This window comes from Rhamphochromis sp. 'chilingali', assembly GCF_963969265.1.
Source record: "Rhamphochromis sp. 'chilingali' genome assembly, chromosome: 11".
NCBI classification, from domain to species: domain Eukaryota; kingdom Metazoa; phylum Chordata; class Actinopteri; order Cichliformes; family Cichlidae; genus Rhamphochromis; species Rhamphochromis sp. 'chilingali'.
In genome coordinates this window covers 8,462,069-8,484,126 of record NC_137938.1, presented here as the reverse complement: position 1 = coordinate 8,484,126, position 22,058 = coordinate 8,462,069, and the positions used below count along the sequence as shown (strand labels likewise).

Below are 22,058 nucleotides of genomic sequence, written 5' to 3'. Positions count from 1 at the left end.
TGTGTGTGCGTGCGGAGTCCTGTCTGTGCCCCTCAACAATAATATTTAACTATTAATCATAGTTTTGCTAAATAGTCAACGGTGCAATAGACTCAATACTTGAAATGTGCAATTCACTTGTATTTTTATTTTTATTCCTATTTATTCTATTTATCCCCTTCGTATATTTTATTTATATTGTCTCTGTATTTATATATATGTGTGTGTGTGTGTGTGTGTATATATATATATATATATATATATATATATATATATATATATATATATATATATATATATATATATATATATATATATATATATATAATATTCTGTAACTCTGTAACTTCTGTCGGTGCTGTGCTTTTTTGGAAATCGAATTTCCCAGAGGAACCCACCCGAGGGATTAATAAAGTTCTATCTAATCTAATCTAATCTAATCTAATCTAAAAGGATCTGGCTTGCATCAGTCACATGATCACATTTAACCAATGATCGCCCTCGACGGCAGAACGCGCTGGTTACGAGCCGGGAACGAGCTCACAAAGAGCACGCGCATTTTTTGCGGTCCGGAGCTGTAGGAGAAACACAAGTTAACTCAGAGACACAGACTGATGCGACAAACCCAGTAAGTAGGTGTACAGCGTACACTGTAGTGTATAGCACCCAGGAGTATTAGCTTATTACGTACACGTTGGTAAGCTGTCTTGTTGCAACTGACGAACTGAAACAAACGAGCGTGCTGTGTGTGCAACAGCGCGACAAACATTACCTGTCCTTTTATTAACTGCACAAGTAGTGCTGGTCATAGCTGCTGGCTACCTGTGTAAGGCTGTCATGGGTCTGTAGCTCTGTCACCGTTTTAGGGAACATATTTAGTTTTAAAGTAAGTTTCTGGGCATTTCCTGCCTTTCTGGAGGGATTATATTTCACTAAAAAACGATCTAATATGCATGTCCACATAATAATTATTATAATTATAATATATTAAAAAACACACGCTGTATTTTAAAGAACATACATTAAGAAGCAGATTATATTAGATTTATATTTTAAATAAGACAAAAGTTGGATTTTACAGCAGTAAAAAGATTGTATCTCTACAGTTTAAAAATGTAATAAGCTTTGCCCTGCACAGAGTGGATAGTGAAACAAATGGAATCATCATAAATACATTATTTCATATTTATTACTTCCCCCTCCTCATTGCTTTATTATTGTAGCTCTAGTAATAAATAATAATGTAAGGATGCCCATAGTATATACAGTATTCTGAAGAAGGTCTAAAATGTCACTGTGTGTGCATGTGTGTGTTTTATTTAGCTGGATTTAAAAAAATATTACTCATGATATAACATTGTGCAGACATGGCTGGTAAGGACATGAGGAGGAAACAGTAGGAGCTGTGTGAGGCTACTAAAGGCAGTGCTATAACATTTTTCTGTCATCATTTTATTATAGATTAAGTGCAAGAGTTGTTAGGTGTGGATAATTAGATTATAGTTTATTGCAATAGCAAGTTGTGCCTTGTTCTCAGATAGACAGCAAGTGGAGAGTGATATATGAAATGATGGGAAGGAAGGAAGAAGAGAAGCAAAGAGTGATTCACAGGCAGAGCCGAGTTTATGTCACAGTTTTTCGTTGCCTTATGGTTCCAAGCGCTGTCACCAATCTTTGCATTTTGTTATTATCTCATGACACTTGTTTAATCAGCTACCATCTCTCCTGTGGACTTTTTAATGTCTACAGTCTCAGATCAACACAGCCCTGCCCTTCCCATATTAGATTCTTGATGAATGTGTGTTGTTGTTATTCAGCATGGTTCAATGTGCCCCTTTTTAACTTTGAGCACCCGCCCCTTTAAACCTCTCTGCACGTCCCTGTATTTAAGCATGTAAGACATGGTTAAGACGACCTGCTGAAGTTCAAACTTAGTATCAGAAGAAAGGTCAAAGTTACTTTGACCGTGGCATACGTGTTGGTGTCAAACAGGTTAGACCTAGTTTTCACAGACATACTGGGATCTGCAGGATTTTTCTGCATATCCATCTCTAGGATTTACAGAGAATAGTCAAAAAGAAGAAAATATTCAATGAGCAGCAGTGTCCTATTGATGTCAGAGGAAACAGGAGAACAGCCAGAATCAAATAACCAGTCATTTCAACCAAGATATGCAGAAGAGCATTTCTGAATGCACATGTTGAATGCACATGAATAGCAGAAAACCACCCCAGGTCCCATTAGGGGTCTTAATACCAGCTGAGCATTGTTTAAACACCACAGCCTGCCTTTATGGCCACAGTGCACCTGACTTCTGATAGCTTCTTCCACCAGTATCACAAACCATGTCACAAACTTCAAATCATGTGAAATTGTTTTCTTCTACATGACAGTGAGTTCACTGTACTCAAATGATCAACACAGTCACCAGATCTCAATGAAGTAGAGCACCTTTGGGGAAAGGAAGATTCACATCATGGATGTGCAGCTGACAAATCTGTTTCATGCTATCATGAACCAAAACCTCTGAGGAATATTTCCTAGGCAAAATGCTGGTCCAACTTAACACAAGCAACGTGTACATAACAAGTGGCATTTTAAGTTTCTCTATAAAAACATGTTAAATGGCCTGATTGGTCATGAGGAGGATGGAGCTGTTAAGGAAAGTAAATGTTGTTTTTTTTAATAAAAAAAAAAACAAAACCTAAGGAGGATTTTAAAAGCTGTCAGGTGAAATTACTGTAAAAGCTTCACTGGACTGTGAGTGTCAAAAGCCTTCAGCCTGAGTGTGTTGTTTACTGGGAGGAGTTAACTAATGCTATTATGCCAAGGAAGCAAAAAAGCACCTGAAAACCAAATGGCTATTATCAGAAAAATGTTGCCTACTGTAAAGCATTGGCTTTAAATCAAAGAATGCAAGAATCTGTGTTGGATTGTGTGAACATGTCTGATGACAGGAAGAAGTTATGTTGTGTTAGCAGAGCGGGGGGGGGGGGGGGGGGGGGGGGGGACAAAGAAAGAAAGAAGAGGGGAAAAAACCCACCAAAACTTTACATGTCATGCTAAAAACTGTTGTATAAGTCACACTCATGCGCTGAACTTTAACATGTTGACTTGTTCTTGGTTTCTTTGTTGGGCACAAAAAGGTTTTTAAAAAGTATGATTAACTACAAACTTAATAAAATTAGGCAAAATTAAATAGGTTGTAGTAAATATTTCTCCAGTAATTTGTACATAGTGTGTCAGCGAAAACCGTCATTGAAGTGATCTTAAAAGTGCTCATGTAGGATAAAACATAACATGTTGCAGAGTGACAATTTAGCAAGATGTGATAAGTAAAAGGAAAAAAATATATATATATTTTTTATCTTTAAACATGCTGCTGTTTCCCAGGTGGGCTAATATTTAATCAGTGTGCATGGCACATGGAAAAATACGTGGGAGCATGACTGAGATAAAGAGCTGTGAAGCTGGGCTGCACATCTGTATATAAGGCTGCTGCACACTCCTCTGCTATGTGTAGATTTGCAGGCACAGAAAACAAACATGAAGTACTTCATTCTCCTTGCCCTGTTTGCTGCAGCATGTAAGTCTTTGCACAAAATTTCTCGATTTGATCATTTGAACAGAGAGTTTAACACTGGAACTCTCCTTCTGTATTGCAGATGCTGCTCCCATTGACGATGACAAGATCATTGGAGGCTATGAGTGCACAAAGAACTCTGTGCCCTACATGGTTTCTCTGAACGTTGGCTATCACTTCTGTGGAGGCTCCCTGATCTCCAGCTCCTGGGTCGTGTCTGCTGCTCACTGCTACCAGTCGTAAGTACAGAGAGCATTCATCAAATTAATCTAATGAAAAAATGCACGCAGGGCTGCTAACCCCTCTAAAAGGGCATACTAACCAAACAAGTAGACACTTTACTTGAATACATTCCTCTTCTGGCTCTCCCTGCAGAAGGATCCAGTTGCGCCTTGGTGAGCACAACATTGCTGTCAATGAGGGCACTGAGCAGTTCATCAGCTCTTCCAGGGTCATTCGTCACCAAAGCTACAACAGCTACAACCTGGATAACGACATCATGCTGATCAAGCTGAGCACCCCCGCCACCCTGAACAGCTACGTCAACACCGTGTCCCTGCCCTCTGGCTGTGCCAGTGCCGGCACCTCCTGTCTGATCTCTGGATGGGGCAACACCAGCACCAGTGGAAGTGAGTCAAAGTCACACATTCAGAAAAAAAAGTGTAAATGTTGATGTATGAGTTGTATAACTTTTAACTTTTTTCCCGCCCCTTCTAGGCAACTACCCTGACCGTCTGATGTGCCTGAATGCCCCCATCCTGAGTGACAGAGACTGCAGGAACTCCTATCCTGGAGAGATCACCAACAACATGTTCTGTGCTGGATTCCTTGAGGGAGGCAAGGACTCCTGCCAGGTATGAGCTAAAGCCATCCTGACTGTTTTAGGACAAACCAAACTTCAGAACACCTCTGCTCACACTTGTCTTTTCTGTGCCTCAGGGTGACTCCGGTGGCCCCGTCGTGTGCAATGGCCGGCTGCAGGGTATTGTGTCCTGGGGTTACGGCTGTGCTCAGAGGAACAGGCCTGGAGTCTACACCAAGGTCTGCAACTACAACAGCTGGATCAACAACACCATGGCTAACAACTAAATGAAACTACAGTTTTCTAACTAAAGTTTCTTGTATAATTAACTATGAAATCTGATTCAAATAAATAAATAGTCAACATCATTTCATGTTGTTCCTTGTTTTGTGCTGTTGGGTAAATCATGACAAGAATCATCAGTAAAGCAGATAAATCATAATCACACATGTTGTTAACAATTAGCATAAGACAGTGGTTCAAAAATGAAAATTATATTTTTTTTTAGTATTTAAGATTTAATTAAGTTCTTTTTAACTACTTTACATTTAAGACCACAGCGAGCTGCATAGATTGATTACTTTATAAATAAAATTGTAATTTTTCATTCATCACTTAGTGGTAATGCATTAATTAACCTTATAAACATTAATATTTGTTTTGGTCAATGACTCTATAAAAGTTTTCTAAAGTCATTGGTTTTAATTCAGCAGTGTGTATACATTTTATAGAAAACAATAATTTTATGTTTAAATTGAAGTCACAGTCTTACACTCTTGGTCTGTAAGTCTGGAATTTTTTTCATAAACAGATAATAAAAACAAATTATCCAAAGAGATCCACAGGCAGCACAGTATATATATACACATCACACATCACATACATCACATACCCAATGCAAAGCTTCTTCAAGCTGCTGCCGTCGGGGAGGAGACTGCGGAGTCTCCAGGCCAGGACCAGCAGGCTGAAGGACAGCTTCATCCATCAGGCTGTCAGGAAGCTTAACTCCCTCCCGATTCTGCCCCCTCTCCCCTCTCTCCTCCACGGTCTCACTGAACTCTGTCACACACACACACACACACACACACACACACACACACACACACACACACACACACACACACACACACACACACACACACACACACACACACACACTCTCTCTGACTCACTCACTGGCCTGCACCAGTTACCAGTCACTTTGTGGAGCATTGGACTGCCATTACCTCATAAGACTTTGTTGTTACACTTTCTCTTACCGTACATTACTAAATCTCCATTTGCACTATTTGCCTATTTGCACTACTCTGCCTGGTTTACACTCAATGTCACTTACCCATTATATTGTATATTGTATAGCTTTCTTGTTATATGTAAAATTGTATTTATTTAAATTTTTACTTTTTAATTATTTTACTTGCATTTTTAATCACTTTTATATTTAAATATATTTAAATGTTCATTTGCTATTTATCTAGGGATTGAGAGTAACGCAATTTCTATTCTCTGTATGTCCTGTACATGTGGCAGAATCGACAAATAAAGTTGACTTTGACTTTGACACATACTGGTGAATTAAGTATGCTCAAGCTCTTTAATCAAACTTGTATTGTTTCCACTAAAATATAATTATTGTCGTTATCCATGAGTTTTCAACTTCAAAGTTTTACAAAAATGCAGAAAAAAAATAGTAAAGCACATTATTATTGTTTTATTGAGATTCCACATTACACTCATTTACTTGTACTTCTGAACAGAAAACGTGTTTTTGTGGTTCAATGTGATGCTTGGTTTATTTGTGCGGGGTCAAATTTGATACAATGTGTGAAAATAGGAGTTCAATTAAATATTTTCCTATTAAATAATAAAATAATTTAAAAAATGTAAACCTTTTTTTGACAGTTTTTAAAAAATTTTTTTTTTATGTTTTCTTATCTTTATGGCAGGTGTCTAGTCTAATACATTTGTTTAGCACTATACTTGTCTCTCACTTACTGTATCTTCTTTGTGAAGAGACACTAAGAGTATAAGAGTATTATTTACAAAGCTATGCTTGGATTGCTGCCTCCTTATATTTGTACTTTGGTCACAAGGACAAATAGTGGTTCTTACTCCTTGCGCTCAAATGATCAGCTGCTGTTGTCTGTTCCCCTTGTCCGCACAGAGCTGGGTAAGAAAGCCTTTGTCCACTCTGCGCCTTTTTCGTGGAACATGTTACAGAAAGACTGGAAACTAACTGAATTGTTGTCTTTAAATGTTTTTAAAACTAAACTCAAAGGCCTACAGGCTGCCTCAATAATGTGTAATTGTTTTGTGTAATTTTAACTTTGTTTGTTCGTATGTATTTGTCTTGAAATGTGCTGCCTCTTGGCCAGGACTCCCTTGAAAAAGAGGTCTTTGATCTCAACGGGACATTCCTGGTTAAATAAAGGTTAAATAAAAAATAAAATATAATGCTACATAATTATACAGTTTTTCCATCATTAATTCAAATCTTTTATAAATGAAGTGTATGTGACTGGTGGTAGGACTAAACCTAGATTATAAGCACTGACCTTTATCAACCAGATGTCTTTTCACACGCTGGTCAGATAACAGATTGTCACAGTGGGTTTAAAATGGCAGCAATTTGTTTGACTATCAACTGTTCTTCTGTTATTATTTGGTTGTGAAACACTATAACACCTTTAGTATATAGCTAGCATATAGCTGTTGCACCATGTAATACGATCTGAAAGGCATCTAATTGACAATGATCCCAAACATAATGCCAACGCAGAAAAAGCATACTTGGATAGAAAAATACAACAAAAAAATGAAACACTATCAGCCATAGACAGGCCTCCCCGGAGCCCAGACTCAACATTATTGATGCAGTGTGGAATCATCCTGAGAACAGAACAAAATGAAGTCAACAGCCAAAGAAGAGCTGTGAATGTCCTTCAAGAAGCCCAATCCTGAAGACGTCTTCAGACAATAAAGGTTGTCTAAGAGAGTTTAACCCTGTAAGAAAGAAATTTCTAATTATTTGGAACTGAGATGTTTATTAATCGTTATAACAAAATCCACAAAACTTTTTTTTTTCCTATATCATGTTGTGTATGATTTATTTTTTGTATCACATTCGATAGATTGGCAACTTTTTGTTAACAAAAATGTTAATTTTAGACAAAAAGAACTTTTGTGCATAACATTTTGAAATTATATCAACTATTGATCATGTTGATGAGATAGAAGTCTCAGAAACCCATGTATTAAATATGATAGAAAGGCATTATAGGGTTAAGCTGTGTTGTAAAATAAAAGCGATCATACCAAATACTGATTTTCAAACTTGTTGCAATCGTACAAACTCAGTCTTTCCCATTCATATTTTTTGAAATATACATATTTCAGTAGATCTCCACAGATATTCTTCATTTTCCAAGCAAAACATAAAGAAATGAGGGTAAGTTCAATACTTTCACACATTATAGTATACCAACTTTTTTTTAAATCACACAATAATAAAAGTAGTATTTGGGTTTCAGTGGGATACATAAACATCAGGGGCCTGTGCTTCGTACCGCGCTAAGTGAGTTAGCTGGATTAGATTGTTGACGATTTCGCGTGATCCTGGATCGTTCGGTTCCCCGAAGCCCATCCGGGACTTGCTGTCATAGCAACAGAGCCGTAAGCGTAAACCTGCTGGGGAGCAGGTTTACTTTATGTAAACAGGATTAGATCGCGGCCACGCAGGTATGCCCGCGTCATTCATACGAAAGCAACAGCGATATTCCACCACTGTTTCACCATAAATAAATAACATCACTGTAACTAAAGATAATGCAGCACTTGATCCTTTTATTGATTTCATACAGATACATACAGGTCATTTCCTAAAAAAGGGAAATGTACTATTAACATTCTATTACATGTATGTGATTATTACAGATGTAATTCATATTTCAGAGTAGTAATTGTAAATTACTTTGTGTAATCAAGATGAGAGACCACGGCTATAAAAGCGAAGGTGGATTTGGGAAGTCTGTCGCAGTCATATCCTGTCCGTTTACGCGAGCAACCCATTGCGGAAGGTGCAAGATTGATAAGGAGAGTCCTCAGAATTCAGCGTATATTGCGGGACAGACAGGATCCTTTAGCTCAGCGCGACAGTGTGCTCATAGAGAGATATCGATTTTCCCGTGAGGGTATTATTCACTTAACCAACTTGTTGACGAGGGGGTGCAGGACCACCACCTGTCTTTTTTTTTTTGCTCTGCCCTTTTCTTGGTTGCTGTTATGAACAAACAAACAGAGTATTCCAGGGTCTCTTTCCAAGAGACGACAAGCAATATAAGTGATAAATATTACCATTCTGTAGAATATTCTTATATTCCACTTTTACTTGTTCCCATGTTCTAGTGGGTCCTGTTGTGGCTCTAATGTGAAAGGGGATATAATATAACATATTATAATATAATATAATGTAATATAATATTGGATAATATGGTGTGATATGATAAATCTACCCTACCGCCTACTGGTGTTGGCCAGAGGGGCCGATGGCACAATATGGCAGCCTGGCTTCTGTCAGTCTGCCCCAGGGCAGCTGTGGCTACAACCGTAGCTGCCTCCACCAGTGTGTGAATGTGAGAGTGAATGAATAGTGGCATTGTAAAGCGCTTTGGGTGCCTTGAAAAGCGCTATATAAATCCACTCCATTATTATTGTTATCATTGAATTACTTACGAGTTTAATTTGTCAGCAACTTTCTGCCAGCCCTCTCTCCTTGCTTCTGCAGCCTTTGCAGTGTTCCCTTGCGTTTTAATTAAACTCTGAAACTCCTGAAATCCCTCACTCAAGAGTTCTTGCTCTGCTGCCGAAAAATACCGAGCGCGCTCCTTCGACATTTTCGCCGACCAATCAAAGGGTTGCCGATCAATGTTTCTACTATCGATGCGTAGCCCCTGTTGGGCCACCCAGTGATCTCACATTACTTCATCCAGCTATACTAATCGTCAACAACAGGTGTGTTCGGGGAACCGGAATAGCGAGCTCAGAGTTAGCGCGATGATTTGGTCTTGGATGTTTCATTTGATCTTGGATGTAGTAAGCGACGTACGAAGCACAGGGCCCAGGACTTTGCCCTTATCTTCCAGACAGTGGAAAAAAAAAAGGACAAAGATACTGGTGTCCTTGTTATCTAATAACAAGGAAATGGTAGGTCTAACAATATTTTGAAGGCTTTTATTCCTCTGATGATAATTTAATACTTTTAAAGATGGTCAAATACTACAATTATAAGTTTTTGCTTTAAAATATTTTATTAAGACCCCTTATTAACTTAAATACACAAACTCGGTACCTATTGATCAATCTGACTTATTGCCTTTCAGTGCGAAAACATGCCGGAGAAGGCGATATAACTTAAAAATAAAGAATAACGATTTGATTACAAAAGTGATGTTTATTTAATTAAGACAAACTATAGAAGAAAATTATTTACAACACTGCAAGGTGTCCATTCAGAAACTGCTTTGAATTGATAATTCTTTAAAGCAGCGCTCCCCAACCCCCAGGCCACGGACCAGTACTGGGCCGCGAGAGGCTCGGGTGTGAAATTTATGGTTTTCAGGGTTTTTATTGTTAGCTGCTAATGAAGTTAGACAATTACACAGTGAATCCGCGTTTATTATTATAATTACGAAATACCGCAGTTTTTGTTTTGGTCGCATCATTTTATTTTGTTGTATTCATCCGCGGCCTTAAAGGCCGGTCTGTGAAAATATTGTCTGACATTAAACCGGTCCGTGGTGCAAAAAAGGTTGGGGACCACTGGTTTAAAGGACTCCACTGAACTCAAGCGTGACATAAACACAAAGCATGAAAAAGCATCTTTTCCAAAAGCTGTAAACAGTGATCGTCGTTCAACAAAACAAGCTTGGCTCAACAAATGAGGAGTGTGTGTTTGTCAGTATTTATTGAAAAACTTTGCAATAATTCAGTTTATCACACAGGCTCACAAAATGATTCACGAGTAAAACTGATAGTCACTCTTAAAATGTAAATACAAAATGCCAGAACACGTTATTGTTGTGGAACAAAACAAAACTGTAATCGGTACACTGTAACAGCCAAGAAAACATCTGCATGAAGTAGATTTTAATACTGAACCCACAGTGTCAATGTCCAATATGTTGTATTTACTTGTTAGTCAGTCAATCCATGCCTCATTAGTGGGAGCAGTACTGTGTCCCCCCCCACAGAGCACAGTGTATTTTCTCCAATTTGTAAAATGAGAAAGATGTAAGGCGGCAAGAATGTGACGGTTCAAAAGAATAGTGAATAATGTGCTCAAAAGCAAAACAAAATCCATCCAAGGAGCACTCTCTTTATGATTTTAGAAATTTTTACATCAAGTAAAATTTCTAAAATCATAAACAGGCCTATTTCACAGCAGCCATTTGACTTAAAATAGCAGCTAAACAGACAGGAAGCTTTAATAATGTGTTTAGATTAGTGACACCTGTCTCTCCCTACTATCTGCTGTGGCTGCTGCGAAATAGGCATAATGCATAATCCCAGGGTGGCTTCTGGTTAAACTGAATTTGACACAGAGCACTCGTATCAAATTTGCACGTCTCTCTTTATCTACATGTCTTCTGTTCATTTTATACGAATTTAATTACAGAATACTAAAAGGAAGGTTAGTGGCTTTTAGCCGCAGGCGTTGTCTAAACCTGACAAACGGCTGACTAAACGATTAGAGCATAACCTTCCAAGTCACTTGAGTGTCTAAGTTTCCCAGGTGTGCAACAACATTTCATTACCTTTATTCAAAGTTGTCTTGATGCATGCTGAATCATCCAGGTAAGGAAATCCCAAAAAGTTGATTCAGTTCATCTGGACGTGATGTTTTCAGTGTGACATCCAAGTGACTTCTTCAGTCTCAGCTGACTGCAGGTTTCCCCAACATATTAAACAGTACATTTGCATTTCCACAGCTGTTTTTAACTTGAACCTTTAACTGCTTAATAAACTTAAGAAAATGTACTTTGCATATTTGTCTTCTCTCATAAAATGAACCCAACGAAACCGGCATTGAGCTGAGACCCAAGAAGTCGCTTGGATTAGTGATGAAACATTTCTCCCACAGCTCTACGTCCAGATAAACATAATCTACTTTTGGGGATTTATCTAAAGCTGCATTTCCACCACAGGTTTCCCAAAGAATAAGGAACCTGCGCAGTAAATCAGGATGTTTTCCAGGGACCTGCAATATTTTAGAGTTTTGAGGAAATATTTAATATTTTGGGTGGCTGTAGCTCAGGTGGCAGAGCAGGTCAGCCACTAATCAGAAGGTCGGTGGTTCGATCCCAGGCTGCCTCCTGGCTGCATGCCAAATATCCTTGGGCAAGATACTAACCCCGTGTTTGCCTACTGGTGGTGGTCAGAGGGCCCGGTGGCGCCTGTGTCCGGCAGCCTCGCCTCTGTCAGTGCGCCCCACGGCAGCTGTGGCTAGAATGTAGCTTGCTATCGCCAGTGTGTAAATGTGTGTGTGAATGGGTGGATGACTAAATGTAGTGTAAAGCGCTTTGGGGTCCTTAAGGACTAGAAAAGCGCTATACAAATGCAGGCCATTTACCATTTACCCTAACAAAACATCCTTTCTAAGCGGTATTACTGTGAATGGGGCTTCGGTTCACGTCTGCAACTACTGCACTTCTCACTCACATCACAATATGCTGCAATACCTCACAAAATATGTTCAATCTAACCTTTTGGATCCACTTTGTGATGACTGCATGTCTATTTAGTGACAAAGAATTGCGCGCTCACCTCCCTCATTTCACATTACAACATCAACATTTTAGTGTGCTCTACGCTGAAGTAGTGATCTGCAATATAGTGGCATGCCTAATTTGCCTAATCTTCACAGCTCTTTAAATCATGGTGGAAATGCAGACGACCAACAGTCTGAAGAAAGCTTTTTGTGCCTTGAAATTTCCTGGGACATTTGTGTGGAAATTTAGCTTAATACAGGATTACAAGGACCCCAGAGTGGAAAAACGTGATGGGCACAGAACGTCGATGGCCACTGAAATGTATTTTGATTTAAAATCATTACACCTGGCCTCTAGCGTGCTGCAAATAATGCTGATAAAGGTCTGAAATGGCTGCGTAGGAACTTCCACACACAGCACAGCTCACACCATCTGAAGGCTTTTCATTTGACATGCTGGCATTCTGAGTCACGTGTTTCTTCACAGTTCTTAAAGGGGTAATGGGTTTTCCAAGTCCATTTTTACCTACACTGTCACAACTGGCCTCTTTATCTTGCACTACGTTTGCCCTGCTGGGATGCTCAGAAGAATTACCCAAATCAGGATCCCGGCTTTGAACACAGGAAGTCACAATTGATTCTTGAAAAACCGGGTCTGGATATTTAGATAAGGGATCTGAGAGAGATTTAATTTCCTCAGAAGCCTGGCGTAATGTTTCTATGCCATTATTGGTGGGAGGGTTTAGCGTTTTCGTGTTTGACGGTGCATTGCGATCATCTACTGATAAATCAAAATCAGAGTCTTTGCGTATGTCTTGCGTTGAGGAATGGCAGAGCTGGTGACTAAACAGCATGTCTAGAGTTTTAAAGCTGCACCTGCAGCGCTCGCATTGATAAGGCAGAAACACTTTCTTGGGCCTGACTTGAACCCACTGGAACTCTGGGTGCTCACTCATGTGTTTTTTGTAAGGCTCTACAAACCGAAAACCTTGCCCGCACTGAGGACACGTGAAGCGGCCATCCCTGTGACGATGAATTCTCTGATGGTGCCACAACTTTTTCCAGCTTCCTAGTGTTTTACCACAGCAGGCACAGGTGTAGCTTTGACCTGGGGCGTGTGTGAGCATGTGGGCTCTGAGCCTGCCCATGTGTCTGAAGAGTCGCCCACAGTTTGGGCACAGATATCTCCTGGGATCTGATCTGTTGTCTACTTTGTTTAACTTTGACACTAGGTGTGAGAGACTGTGAGCTGGTATGACCGTGGACTGGAACGGTTTTTTCAAGTTGTTGGAGCGTTTCTTGCGGATGATCTGTGGCTGTTTCTTCTGTGTTTCACAGCTGGCAGCTGCCACCAGAGCTGAATTGTGCGCCGATGAGCACCTGAGCGCAGGCACTGTGTACTGAATTAACGACACAGTCTCCTCCTCCTTAATCGCAGAGCTGGAGGCATTTTTTTCCACGCTGCACTGACTGCGATGGGCGTTGAATTCAGACAGCACACCGAACAGCTTGTCGCAGTACAAGCAGCGATAAAGCTTTGCGCCGGTGTGCTCTCGCATGTGGGTGTTGAACTCCTGCAAATGGTCAAAAACATTCTTGCAGATGTGGCATGTGTACGTTAGCGAAGGCTTTGGGCGTCTGTGTTCTTGCGCGTTGTCATCGCTTCCCAAAGGTCTACATGAGTGATTTTTTGCATTGCTGTAGTGAGTAAATGATTTTTCACAATGGGTGCAGTTGTAACGCTTCACAGACCAATGCGTGAGCTCGTGAACACGGAGGAAATAGGCCTGCCCGAAAGCTTTGCCACAGATGTCGCACTTATAAGGCTTCTCTCCTGTGTGGACTCGGACGTGTCTTATGAGCGCCGATTGAAATGGGAATGATTTGCCACAGTACTGGCAGACTTTTTTCTCTCTTTTTTCCACTGCTCTTTGCAGCTCCCTGCTGCTTTCCTCTGCTGGTTCTCTGCTCTGTTCCTCAGCCTTGCTGTTCTTACACTCCTCGTTCAGCTCGTGTGCGTGCATTTCCATATGTGCAGCGTACTCAGAGCAAGAGAATTTAATCTTGCAATATGGGCACTTCTGATATATGTTGCTCTTTCTGTGGGTCTTGAGATGAAGATTTAAGTTAGAGTTTTTGCTAAAACCCTTGCCACACTCTGAACACTTGAACGGCCTCTCTCCTGTATGAATGCGCTGATGGATGACGAACTGAGACAGAAACTTAAAAGTACGACCACAGTAACCACATTTCAACAGGGTTTTACCCCCCTTTTTAGTATAGATGACATTTTCGCCAACATTGGCGTTAGCTTCCTTTTCCTCATCACTGCAGTTTGTTTTTGGTTGGGTGTCACTACCCGCTTCGTGGTTCTCTACAAGACGCTCTCTTGGTAATAAAACCTTGTTTACCATCCTCCTCCTCTTACCACCTCTCTTGCGTCGAAAAACAACATTTGGAACCTCAGATTTAACTAAGGGAGTGGTGCTGTGCTGGGAAGAATTGGGGCTATTTGACCTGGGCGCAGGTTTTAAATGCTCCAGCTCTAAATTCTCAGCTTTGACAGCAAACGGGGCCCCAATAGATGTCCGCATTTGCTCAGGGGGAGTCAGGGTATCTGTGCTAGAGGGCTTTGGCAGCTCTGCATCTGCTGGAGACTCTGAGAAGTCTGGTGTTTCTGATGGTGACTCCTCGCTGCCATTTATGTCCAATGACTGATTTACTTTAAGGTTATCAGTCTGAGTTGGGTTTGGCAAATCAGATTCTTTCAAGCTGTCTGAAGGAATAGCTTCAGGCTCAGGCTGGGAATTCACCTCTGCTTTTGGTAATGCAGTTTTGTCTTGTTGCTTCTCCTGCTCTAGTCCTTCCCCAGAATGCAGTGGGAGCTGATCATCCCTCACATCTGAATCAGTCTCATGTTTGTCAGTGTCCAACTGTTTTTCTGTCTCTGTGCTTTTTCCGCAGTCTATGTCAGTGCTCAACGTCAGCAAGGCCTCCTGGGATTCATCCAGCTTGGACACTTTTGCTGGAAGTTGCTGATCAATTTGCAACTTAGTCCTTCGTCTCTTCACACCTTTAGAGTTGGATGTACGAGTACTTTCTGTAGTCCCCGCTTCAGTTTGTTTTAGATCCTCCTTGTCCTTCTTGCTATGAGATTCTAACTTATCATCCTGCATCAAAGTAGGTTGCTCCACCCTACTCCTCAGTGTTCGTGCAGGACTGCTAAACTTATTAGCATGAGAACCAGGAGCAGCCATAGAAACCTGGTTTTGAAAAGCTGCCATTTCTGATTTTCTTGGCCTTCCTGGTCTTCTTTTTGGCAGCAAAGGAGCAGCGACTTGTACGTTGTTATCCAGGACAGGCTGAGGAGCGGGCATCTCATTATGAGCCGCACTATTTATTAACTTACTATCCACAGCGTAAGGCAAATCGTCACTGTTGTGGTTTTCCACACTTGCTGGCAAAGGTATGGTGGTGCTAACTTCCTTATGCTGAACAGCATCTGCAGCATCTGGACCTCTTTTGTCTTCAGTCGGGGCTGGTTTGATTTTACGGGGTCTCCCACGTTTCTTGTGGATGATCACGGGCTTCCCTTGGCTGTCTATTGCAGAGCTGCACACGCTAGCAGGAGTCAGAGATTTTGCTTCCACCTCTGCCTGCGAGGGCACTGCCTCACTGCGCTGACAGTTTCTCTCACCAGCGCTTTCAGAGCTGACATGAACATCAGACTCCCGGCTCCCAGGCTGTTTCAACGCCGTCCCTTTCATTTTATCTCCCCGCCTGGAGTCCACGTCTCCCTCACTGCATGTCTTACCTTCGGGTATCTGTGGAAGTAAAAAGAAGAGTGAACATGAATGAATTAATGATTTTATTTTTTGTTGCACAAATCATTTGGAAAAGCATGTTTATTAAAGGTGGAAAGAATAAACACATGAACATGAATCATTTGCACATTTCAAAAACTATAGAGCGATATTTGCACAAATATATCTACCAAAATTGGTTCAAACTGGAAAACTAAGCGTGCATATTCACATATGCACAGATGCATGACTTCATAACACATCACATCAGACTGCGGTCTTCATTAGTGCAGATTTAAATGACGCTGTATACTGTAATAAACAGCACAAGCTCATCCACTTGTCTTTCTTACTGGCTACCTGCTTGCAGTCCGAAGAGGCATGATTGGAACTGCGAGGTTGAGGTGCCACAGAAGTTAACTCAGAGACTGTATTTTGGTCACTGCTTCCTCTGCTGAAGGACATTTTACTCCCCATGTCAAGAGTCTGTGGATTAAACAGCGACAAGGAGGTTGTAAAACGAGCAGCGACGCGTAAAAGCAAAAACGCTTCGGGCTGGGGAGTAATTATTCCCAGGATGAAAAATAGAAAATTACTAATAAACTGCATGCCATGCCCATTTGTCGTGATAAGTTTAAAGTGGATGGTTGAACTGGGATCATCTCATGCACCCACTGACTATTTTTACAGATAGGGGTACCAAACTGCAAATTTATACTGGAGAAGTATAGTAAAGGCCATAACTGGATCACACACAGCCAGATTTAAGCTCAATAAGCATATGCTGCTTTGCAAAACTTCAAGTTTTCCCCAAAAAAGATGAGCAACCTTTTAAAATTTTTATAAAAAAAAAAAAAAAAAATTATCTAAATCCGCTGGGAAAGAAGCAGAGTTTGCAACTGGTTTTACAGAGAACTGCTGAGTTTCATAACCTCAAGACTTGAAAATACACCTCTAAGGGGACTGACACCCTTTTCCCATTACATTTCCAGAGGTAAATCTAGAATTTCTTCTACAACCGTTATATAAAAGTTAGTCAGAAGCAGATGGACTTTGCCAATTTAAAAAAATAAAAACCATACAGCATCTTATAAATAATGATGTATCATTACACAACTGCTTACAAGCTATTTATCTTTAGGTATCTTTAGGTATCAATAGGTATCTTTAGCATCAATAACAATACTCTGTATGACAATATTTAAAGCTCATCATCTATCACCAACAGTTTAAAGCGACCGGACCCGCAGAAACATGCACACTATCCAGGCTCAAAGTAGATTCACTGCAGTTTGCAAAAGCACAGGGCATATGCATTAGATGTAACAGAAGAAATCCAGCCTAGCTTGACAAGATGTGCATGGTTGCTATTGTTATCCTGCCTTTCATCTCCACTGCAGGAACACTTCATCTGATGGAGACTTTGTGATGCTCACGAGCTGCTGACTCACATTTAAACCCCCTCTCAGACACAGCCGTGCCCCACTGGCTCACTTCTATAATGTTTTACAGCATTTACAGATTTAAAAAGAAACACGGCTACCAGTTATCATTCAAAGCTACCAAAGCCGTGACTAACAATGTGAGTTAGGCGTTATCGTGTGCTAGGCCACATCGCTAGCTCCGATAATTTGACATCACAGGCCACACGAACCTTAAGCATTAATCTCTACGCCTGCTCACACAACTTTCTTTACAGCAAGTAACGCATGTGTAGTTCATCTGTGATGGGTGATAGTAAACACAAAGTGCTTGCCTGCGTGGGAGAGAGTCAGAACTGGTTTCTGCGTAGCCATGCGCTGACCGCCGCTCAAACTAGAACTAGCTAGCACTGGCTAACTCAAGCTGTGGCTACGAGGCATTTTGGACGCCCTTTTCTTACAGGGATGCACTGATCTAAGAGCTGAGCTGTTAATGTGGGCCTCGCTTTTTCTTCTTTTCTGAACAGTTTGCAGAAGTGAATCAGTCGGTATCCACACACAAAGCAATCTGAAAAAACTGTTAATTAAGCCGAGCGCACAGAGCGCGTAGTTAGAGTGCTGTGGGAAATTTCGGAACTCCTCATGGGGAAAACTTTAAAAATTGTAATCAGAACACGCGCACACAAAAACAGCAGATTTGTTCTGTTTGTCAATATGTGTGTGTTGCTGAGACAATTAGAAATGTTATAAACAAGAAGCGTGGAAGGCAAAAAGACATACATTCATTTAGCAATTAACAATAACGTGAGTATGCCCAACTCCTACTCGTTCTGCAGTTTTAAGTTTTCGCAGGGAGTCCGTGTCAGATGTGCAAGCATCAAGTATCTCAATGTACACCCAATATATATCCAGTTTGGCATATGTTATCTTAACACATAGGATTTAAATTGACGCTTCTATTACACACAGACAACAAGTGAACTCCGCATGAGCGCTTCTGCAGCATCTTTGATTTTAAGGTATGGATGTTACCTCATAATGAATGGACGCACTACGTCGCTTTGTTTGTGCTTTGAAACAGCTCCCTCTGCTGGAGAACCACTAATGACAATGAAACTGTCATCATTAGTTTGGTGGATACAAAAAACAGGCAATTTTAAGAGTGGAGGCACAAAACTTGATAAAAATTAAGAAAAAAACCCCCCCCTAATACACTATTAATATACCTCATTTTCAGACAGTATCTTTAAAATATCTATAATGAATTATTTTTCACGTTTGTATGTATTTGATGTACTTTTGTGAAAGATTACCAGCGCTTTACAATGCAGTATTAAAATATGCAGGATCTGATATCCTCGTGTCGTTTCCACATCATCATAATAAATGTTGTTCCAGGTTCAACATTGCAAGTGACCAATCACATTGTTGTGACGTAATACTATAAAGTGTCGTGAACACAAAACACTGAGTTTGAAAATATACTTTAATACATTATATATTGTATTCTTAAAAGTCTCTACAAAGCTGGTATGAACACACTGGGCATTTTGGCCAATCCCCACAGCTTCACAACACATTCTGATCATACTAAAAACATAAAAACAGAGCAAAAACTATAATAGTGCCGGTTAGGGCACCAAACATGATTCAACCCCCACATACGTACATTTTTTTTCCCCATCTTCTGCAACCACCACAGAGGTACCACCTTCATACTTTTATAAATTCGAAATGCATTAACAAAAGAAATCGAGGTGAATTAAAGATGCATTTTTATTATCACTACTCTCTATATCTTAAAACAGTCTTGAGCAAACCAGGAAGCATCATGCTCCTGTGCAGTGAACTGAGCAGATTCCTTTCAACCAGGATGTCGCCATCTCTATGCGCTTGGTCCATATTTTACATGACATGCAGACTGGATGTGCCTCACTAGTTTTGTCAAGTCTTGATTGGTACAGATGACATTACTTGGTAAATCATCTCAGCAGGTTTGTCTGGTCCGCCTTCAACGATGTAACAGTCATCATCGCTATCTACTCCCGTGTTCCCGTTGACAGGCCCTTTTTCCAAGTTTACAGTCAGGATTTGGCTCTTCTTCACATTACCAGAAGATGGTATAATGCATTTCCTTTTGCCATTTACCTGAGCAGGAACTTGGCTTGCCGCTGGCATCATCTTTTTGAACTGCTGCATGCCACCTCGCACGTGTTGGGCCATAAACTCCCGTGCTTTGACACACTTGTGCCTCTGAAGGAGTTGAGCAGATTCAAAAGAAATATGACAGACTCGGCATGAGAAGCCACTTGATGCAGAAGACACCCCTGCAGAGTTTGTGGGCATCTTTAACTGCAAACTAGGATTTTGAGTCTGAGGCTTTGATGGAAAGGACACACCGATGTTGGATGCATTCTTAAACTGCAATAATGGAGTGACACGTACCCCCTGCTTGGTAATGAAAGGGACACTCTTAATTTTCAAGATGGAGGTAGGGGGCAGTTCACCAATATTCTGATTTGTCACCTGCAGAGAGGAAGTAGTCGGAAGACCCAGGGCGCTCAGAGTCTTTTCCCCACTTGTCACGTTCATAGTCTTGAAACCAAGTGGCTTTGCTGTGACTAGCCTGAATTTGGATCCGTTGTTTGATGAGTTACATACATGGTAGCGAGGCACAATCTTTTTGTTGGAGAGCAGCAGCCCACATCCTATGCAGCCCGAAATTTTGTCAGGAACATGAAAGTTGTGGTGGGAGATGAGTAAGGTCTTTGAGAAAAAACACTGCCCACACTTACCACAAGAGTATGGCTTTTGCTTGTTAAACTTGCGCACTGTTGGAAGCAACACAACTGGCTGATAAAGCGTCCAGACATCCACTGTCGGTGCGCCAACATCTGCGAAAATATTCTGCATGTCTGTTGTTGAGGATGCGGGGTTTGGGAGCACAGATGCTTGTGACATTGATGGGTACAACTCAGGCACTTGTGAAATTTTTGCAGGCTGCACGCAAAGCTGCGGCACACACACCGACGCACTGGGTACCTGCAGCACAGGAGTCACTGGCAAAGAAACTGGGGGTGCACTGGCCTTTGTCCAAGCATTGGTCATTTTAGGCGTATTCCAGATTACCTCACCCTTCTGTATCCTTTTAAGTTTCTCCTCCTCCTCTATGCGCTTCTCTATCCTGCGGTTCCGTATGGTTTTGTGATCAAGCACTTGGTGCCCGGGCTCGTGCATAGTGCTGTGCTCCTGCATGTGCTTGTACTCAGTAAACTCGGTCCCGCAGGAGCAGATGAAACTCGCGGATGAACACATATGCTCCTCCAGGCATTTCCTGTTTGCAAATATCTGCTCACAGCTGAAGCAAAACTGCCCTCCATTCATCAGGTCTGTGACCAAGTTGTAATCCAGGGTGCTTTGCCTTCCTGTCTCCATCCTCACACTGAGCATTAGTGTGTTCACTGCTAACGGGGAGCACGCTGGTCCTGGTAGAAGAAGCAGGTTTGAGAATAAATATGAATCACAAGCAGTGTACGGAACATCACCTTTACCTTCTTTTTACATGTTTAAAATGCATTTGCTGTTCGCCTATAAAGGAAAGTCCAAACTTCTGCACAATTACTAGCAAATCACTACAACTTTGAAAGGAAAACCAAATTATTAGGCGGTGAATTATTCACAAAAATGCACTGTACACTTGAGACATCTGGAGGGTAAAGCACCTTAGCTAGCAACGCTGTAAAATTAATAACGGCTTTTTTTTTATCTAACGCGCGCTTCCTTTGCTACATGCCTAGCATGCTAGCGTTAGCCTCTGCTACATCACATACAACATCATTAGCTCATTCCAACATGAAAACGAAACCGCTGCCATCCCAATAGTAAGGCACTACCTTGGAAAAGCTGCAAACTGTTTGTCTGGTGTCGTTTTGCGAGACATTAACAAATGGGCTGAGTCGCCGGTATGTAGCACAAATAGGTAGCAGTTAGCCTGTAACCACACCGAACAAACAAGAGGGAAGAAGGGGAAAAAAGAAGAGAAATCCTCATCTTCTTCTCTTAAACATCACACGCTGTTATGTTGCACTAGCGCCACCAACTGGGAATCTTAACGCATTCACCGAGTATAACAATAAAAATCAGGAAAATCAGAAAATCCCCCAAAACATAACAAAACAAAACAAACAAACAAAACCAGCAATAAAGTTTTAGATACCCTATCTTTATTCAATTTACAGAACAAACCGAAAGGGTGTAGGCTGATGCTAAAACACCTGAAGAAAATCAATTCAACTACAACTCACCTCACCTTTTAATCAAGACAAAAAGAAGAAAAACAAAGAAATAATAGATCACTGATGTCAAATTTACAACTACAGATGAACTCTTTAAATCTAAAGCATCTTCGCAGTAAACAGTTATCACAGTACTGAATAATTTTGTCAGGGAAGCCTATTAATTTCTTCTTAAATGGTGCCATATTTGGTGATTTAGCAGTAGAGCTGAGCACGTGGGCTGTGCCTGTGAAAAACTTGCCAAATCTACCAATACGAAACAGCTTCTGGATATTAAGTGGTAATTATCTCTTGTAGGCTTTGTCCATAATTTGAATCATGCTGAAAACTACTAATCTATCATACTTTGTTTATTTCAATGTATTTATTGAATATATATATTGGATTTGTTGACTCACTGTAGGGTTTGA

At 40.7% G+C, this 22,058-nt stretch overlaps 3 protein-coding genes across 8 annotated transcripts; 1 reads left to right on the top strand and 2 right to left on the bottom strand.

The window, feature by feature from the left end:
• The first annotated feature begins 464 nt into the window (after positions 1-464).
• On the top strand, positions 465-4,750 carry prss1 (serine protease 1). 3 transcript variants are annotated; one of them, XM_080896120.1, is made up of 6 exons: positions 468-607; positions 3,373-3,565; positions 3,645-3,801; positions 3,938-4,191; positions 4,280-4,416; positions 4,502-4,750. In XM_080896120.1, the coding sequence occupies exons 2-6, from the start codon at positions 3,526-3,528 to the stop codon at positions 4,649-4,651; spliced, it is 738 nt and encodes a 245-aa protein (XP_080752246.1). In that variant the 5' UTR covers positions 468-607; positions 3,373-3,525; the 3' UTR covers positions 4,652-4,750. The 3 variants fall into 3 exon arrangements, with proteins under 3 accessions (XP_080752248.1, XP_080752246.1, XP_080752247.1); XM_080896121.1 differs by having other exon boundaries at positions 496-607; positions 3,503-3,565; XM_080896122.1 differs by lacking the exon at positions 3,373-3,565 and having other exon boundaries at positions 465-607; positions 4,502-4,749.
• A 5,561-nt stretch (positions 4,751-10,311) lies between these two features.
• LOC308406357 (uncharacterized protein) lies at positions 10,312-18,154 on the bottom strand. 4 transcript variants are annotated; one of them, XM_080897322.1, is made up of 3 exons: positions 18,134-18,154; positions 16,293-16,418; positions 10,312-15,953 (listed from the first exon to the last, which is right to left on the bottom strand). In XM_080897322.1, the coding sequence occupies exons 1-3, from the start codon at positions 18,137-18,139 to the stop codon at positions 12,471-12,473; spliced, it is 3,615 nt and encodes a 1,204-aa protein (XP_080753448.1). In that variant the 5' UTR covers positions 18,140-18,154; the 3' UTR covers positions 10,312-12,470. The 4 variants fall into 4 exon arrangements, with proteins under 4 accessions (XP_080753448.1, XP_080753449.1, XP_080753447.1 ...); XM_080897323.1 differs by lacking the exon at positions 18,134-18,154 and adding an exon at positions 17,689-18,075; XM_080897321.1 differs by lacking the exon at positions 18,134-18,154 and adding an exon at positions 17,587-17,610.
• A 664-nt stretch (positions 18,155-18,818) lies between these two features.
• Positions 18,819-21,401, bottom strand: LOC308406352 (uncharacterized protein). The gene is made up of 2 exons (XM_080897316.1): positions 21,247-21,401; positions 18,819-20,838 (listed from the first exon to the last, which is right to left on the bottom strand). The coding sequence occupies exon 2, from the start codon at positions 20,801-20,803 to the stop codon at positions 19,298-19,300; it is 1,506 nt and encodes a 501-aa protein (XP_080753442.1). The 5' UTR covers positions 20,804-20,838; positions 21,247-21,401; the 3' UTR covers positions 18,819-19,297.
• Between the last annotated feature and the right edge of the window lie 657 nt (positions 21,402-22,058).

Bases quoted from the DNA above. Each gene is read 5' to 3' on its own strand.
- prss1 (XM_080896120.1), top strand. From the start codon at position 3,526: ATGAAGTACTTCATTCTCCTTGCCCTGTTTGCTGCAGCAT. The intron at 3,802-3,937 runs GTAAGTACAGAG...CTCTCCCTGCAG, and splicing joins GCTGCTCACTGCTACCAGTC to AAGGATCCAGTTGCGCCTTG. The intron at 4,417-4,501 runs GTATGAGCTAAA...TCTGTGCCTCAG, and splicing joins GAGGCAAGGACTCCTGCCAG to GGTGACTCCGGTGGCCCCGT.
- LOC308406357 (XM_080897321.1), bottom strand. The intron at 15,954-16,292 runs GTAGCCAGTAAG...TTACTTCCACAG, and splicing joins CCTCTTCGGACTGCAAGCAG to ATACCCGAAGGTAAGACATG.
- LOC308406352 (XM_080897316.1), bottom strand. From the start codon at position 20,803: ATGCTCAGTGTGAGGATGGAGACAGGAAGGCAAAGCACCCTGGATTAC.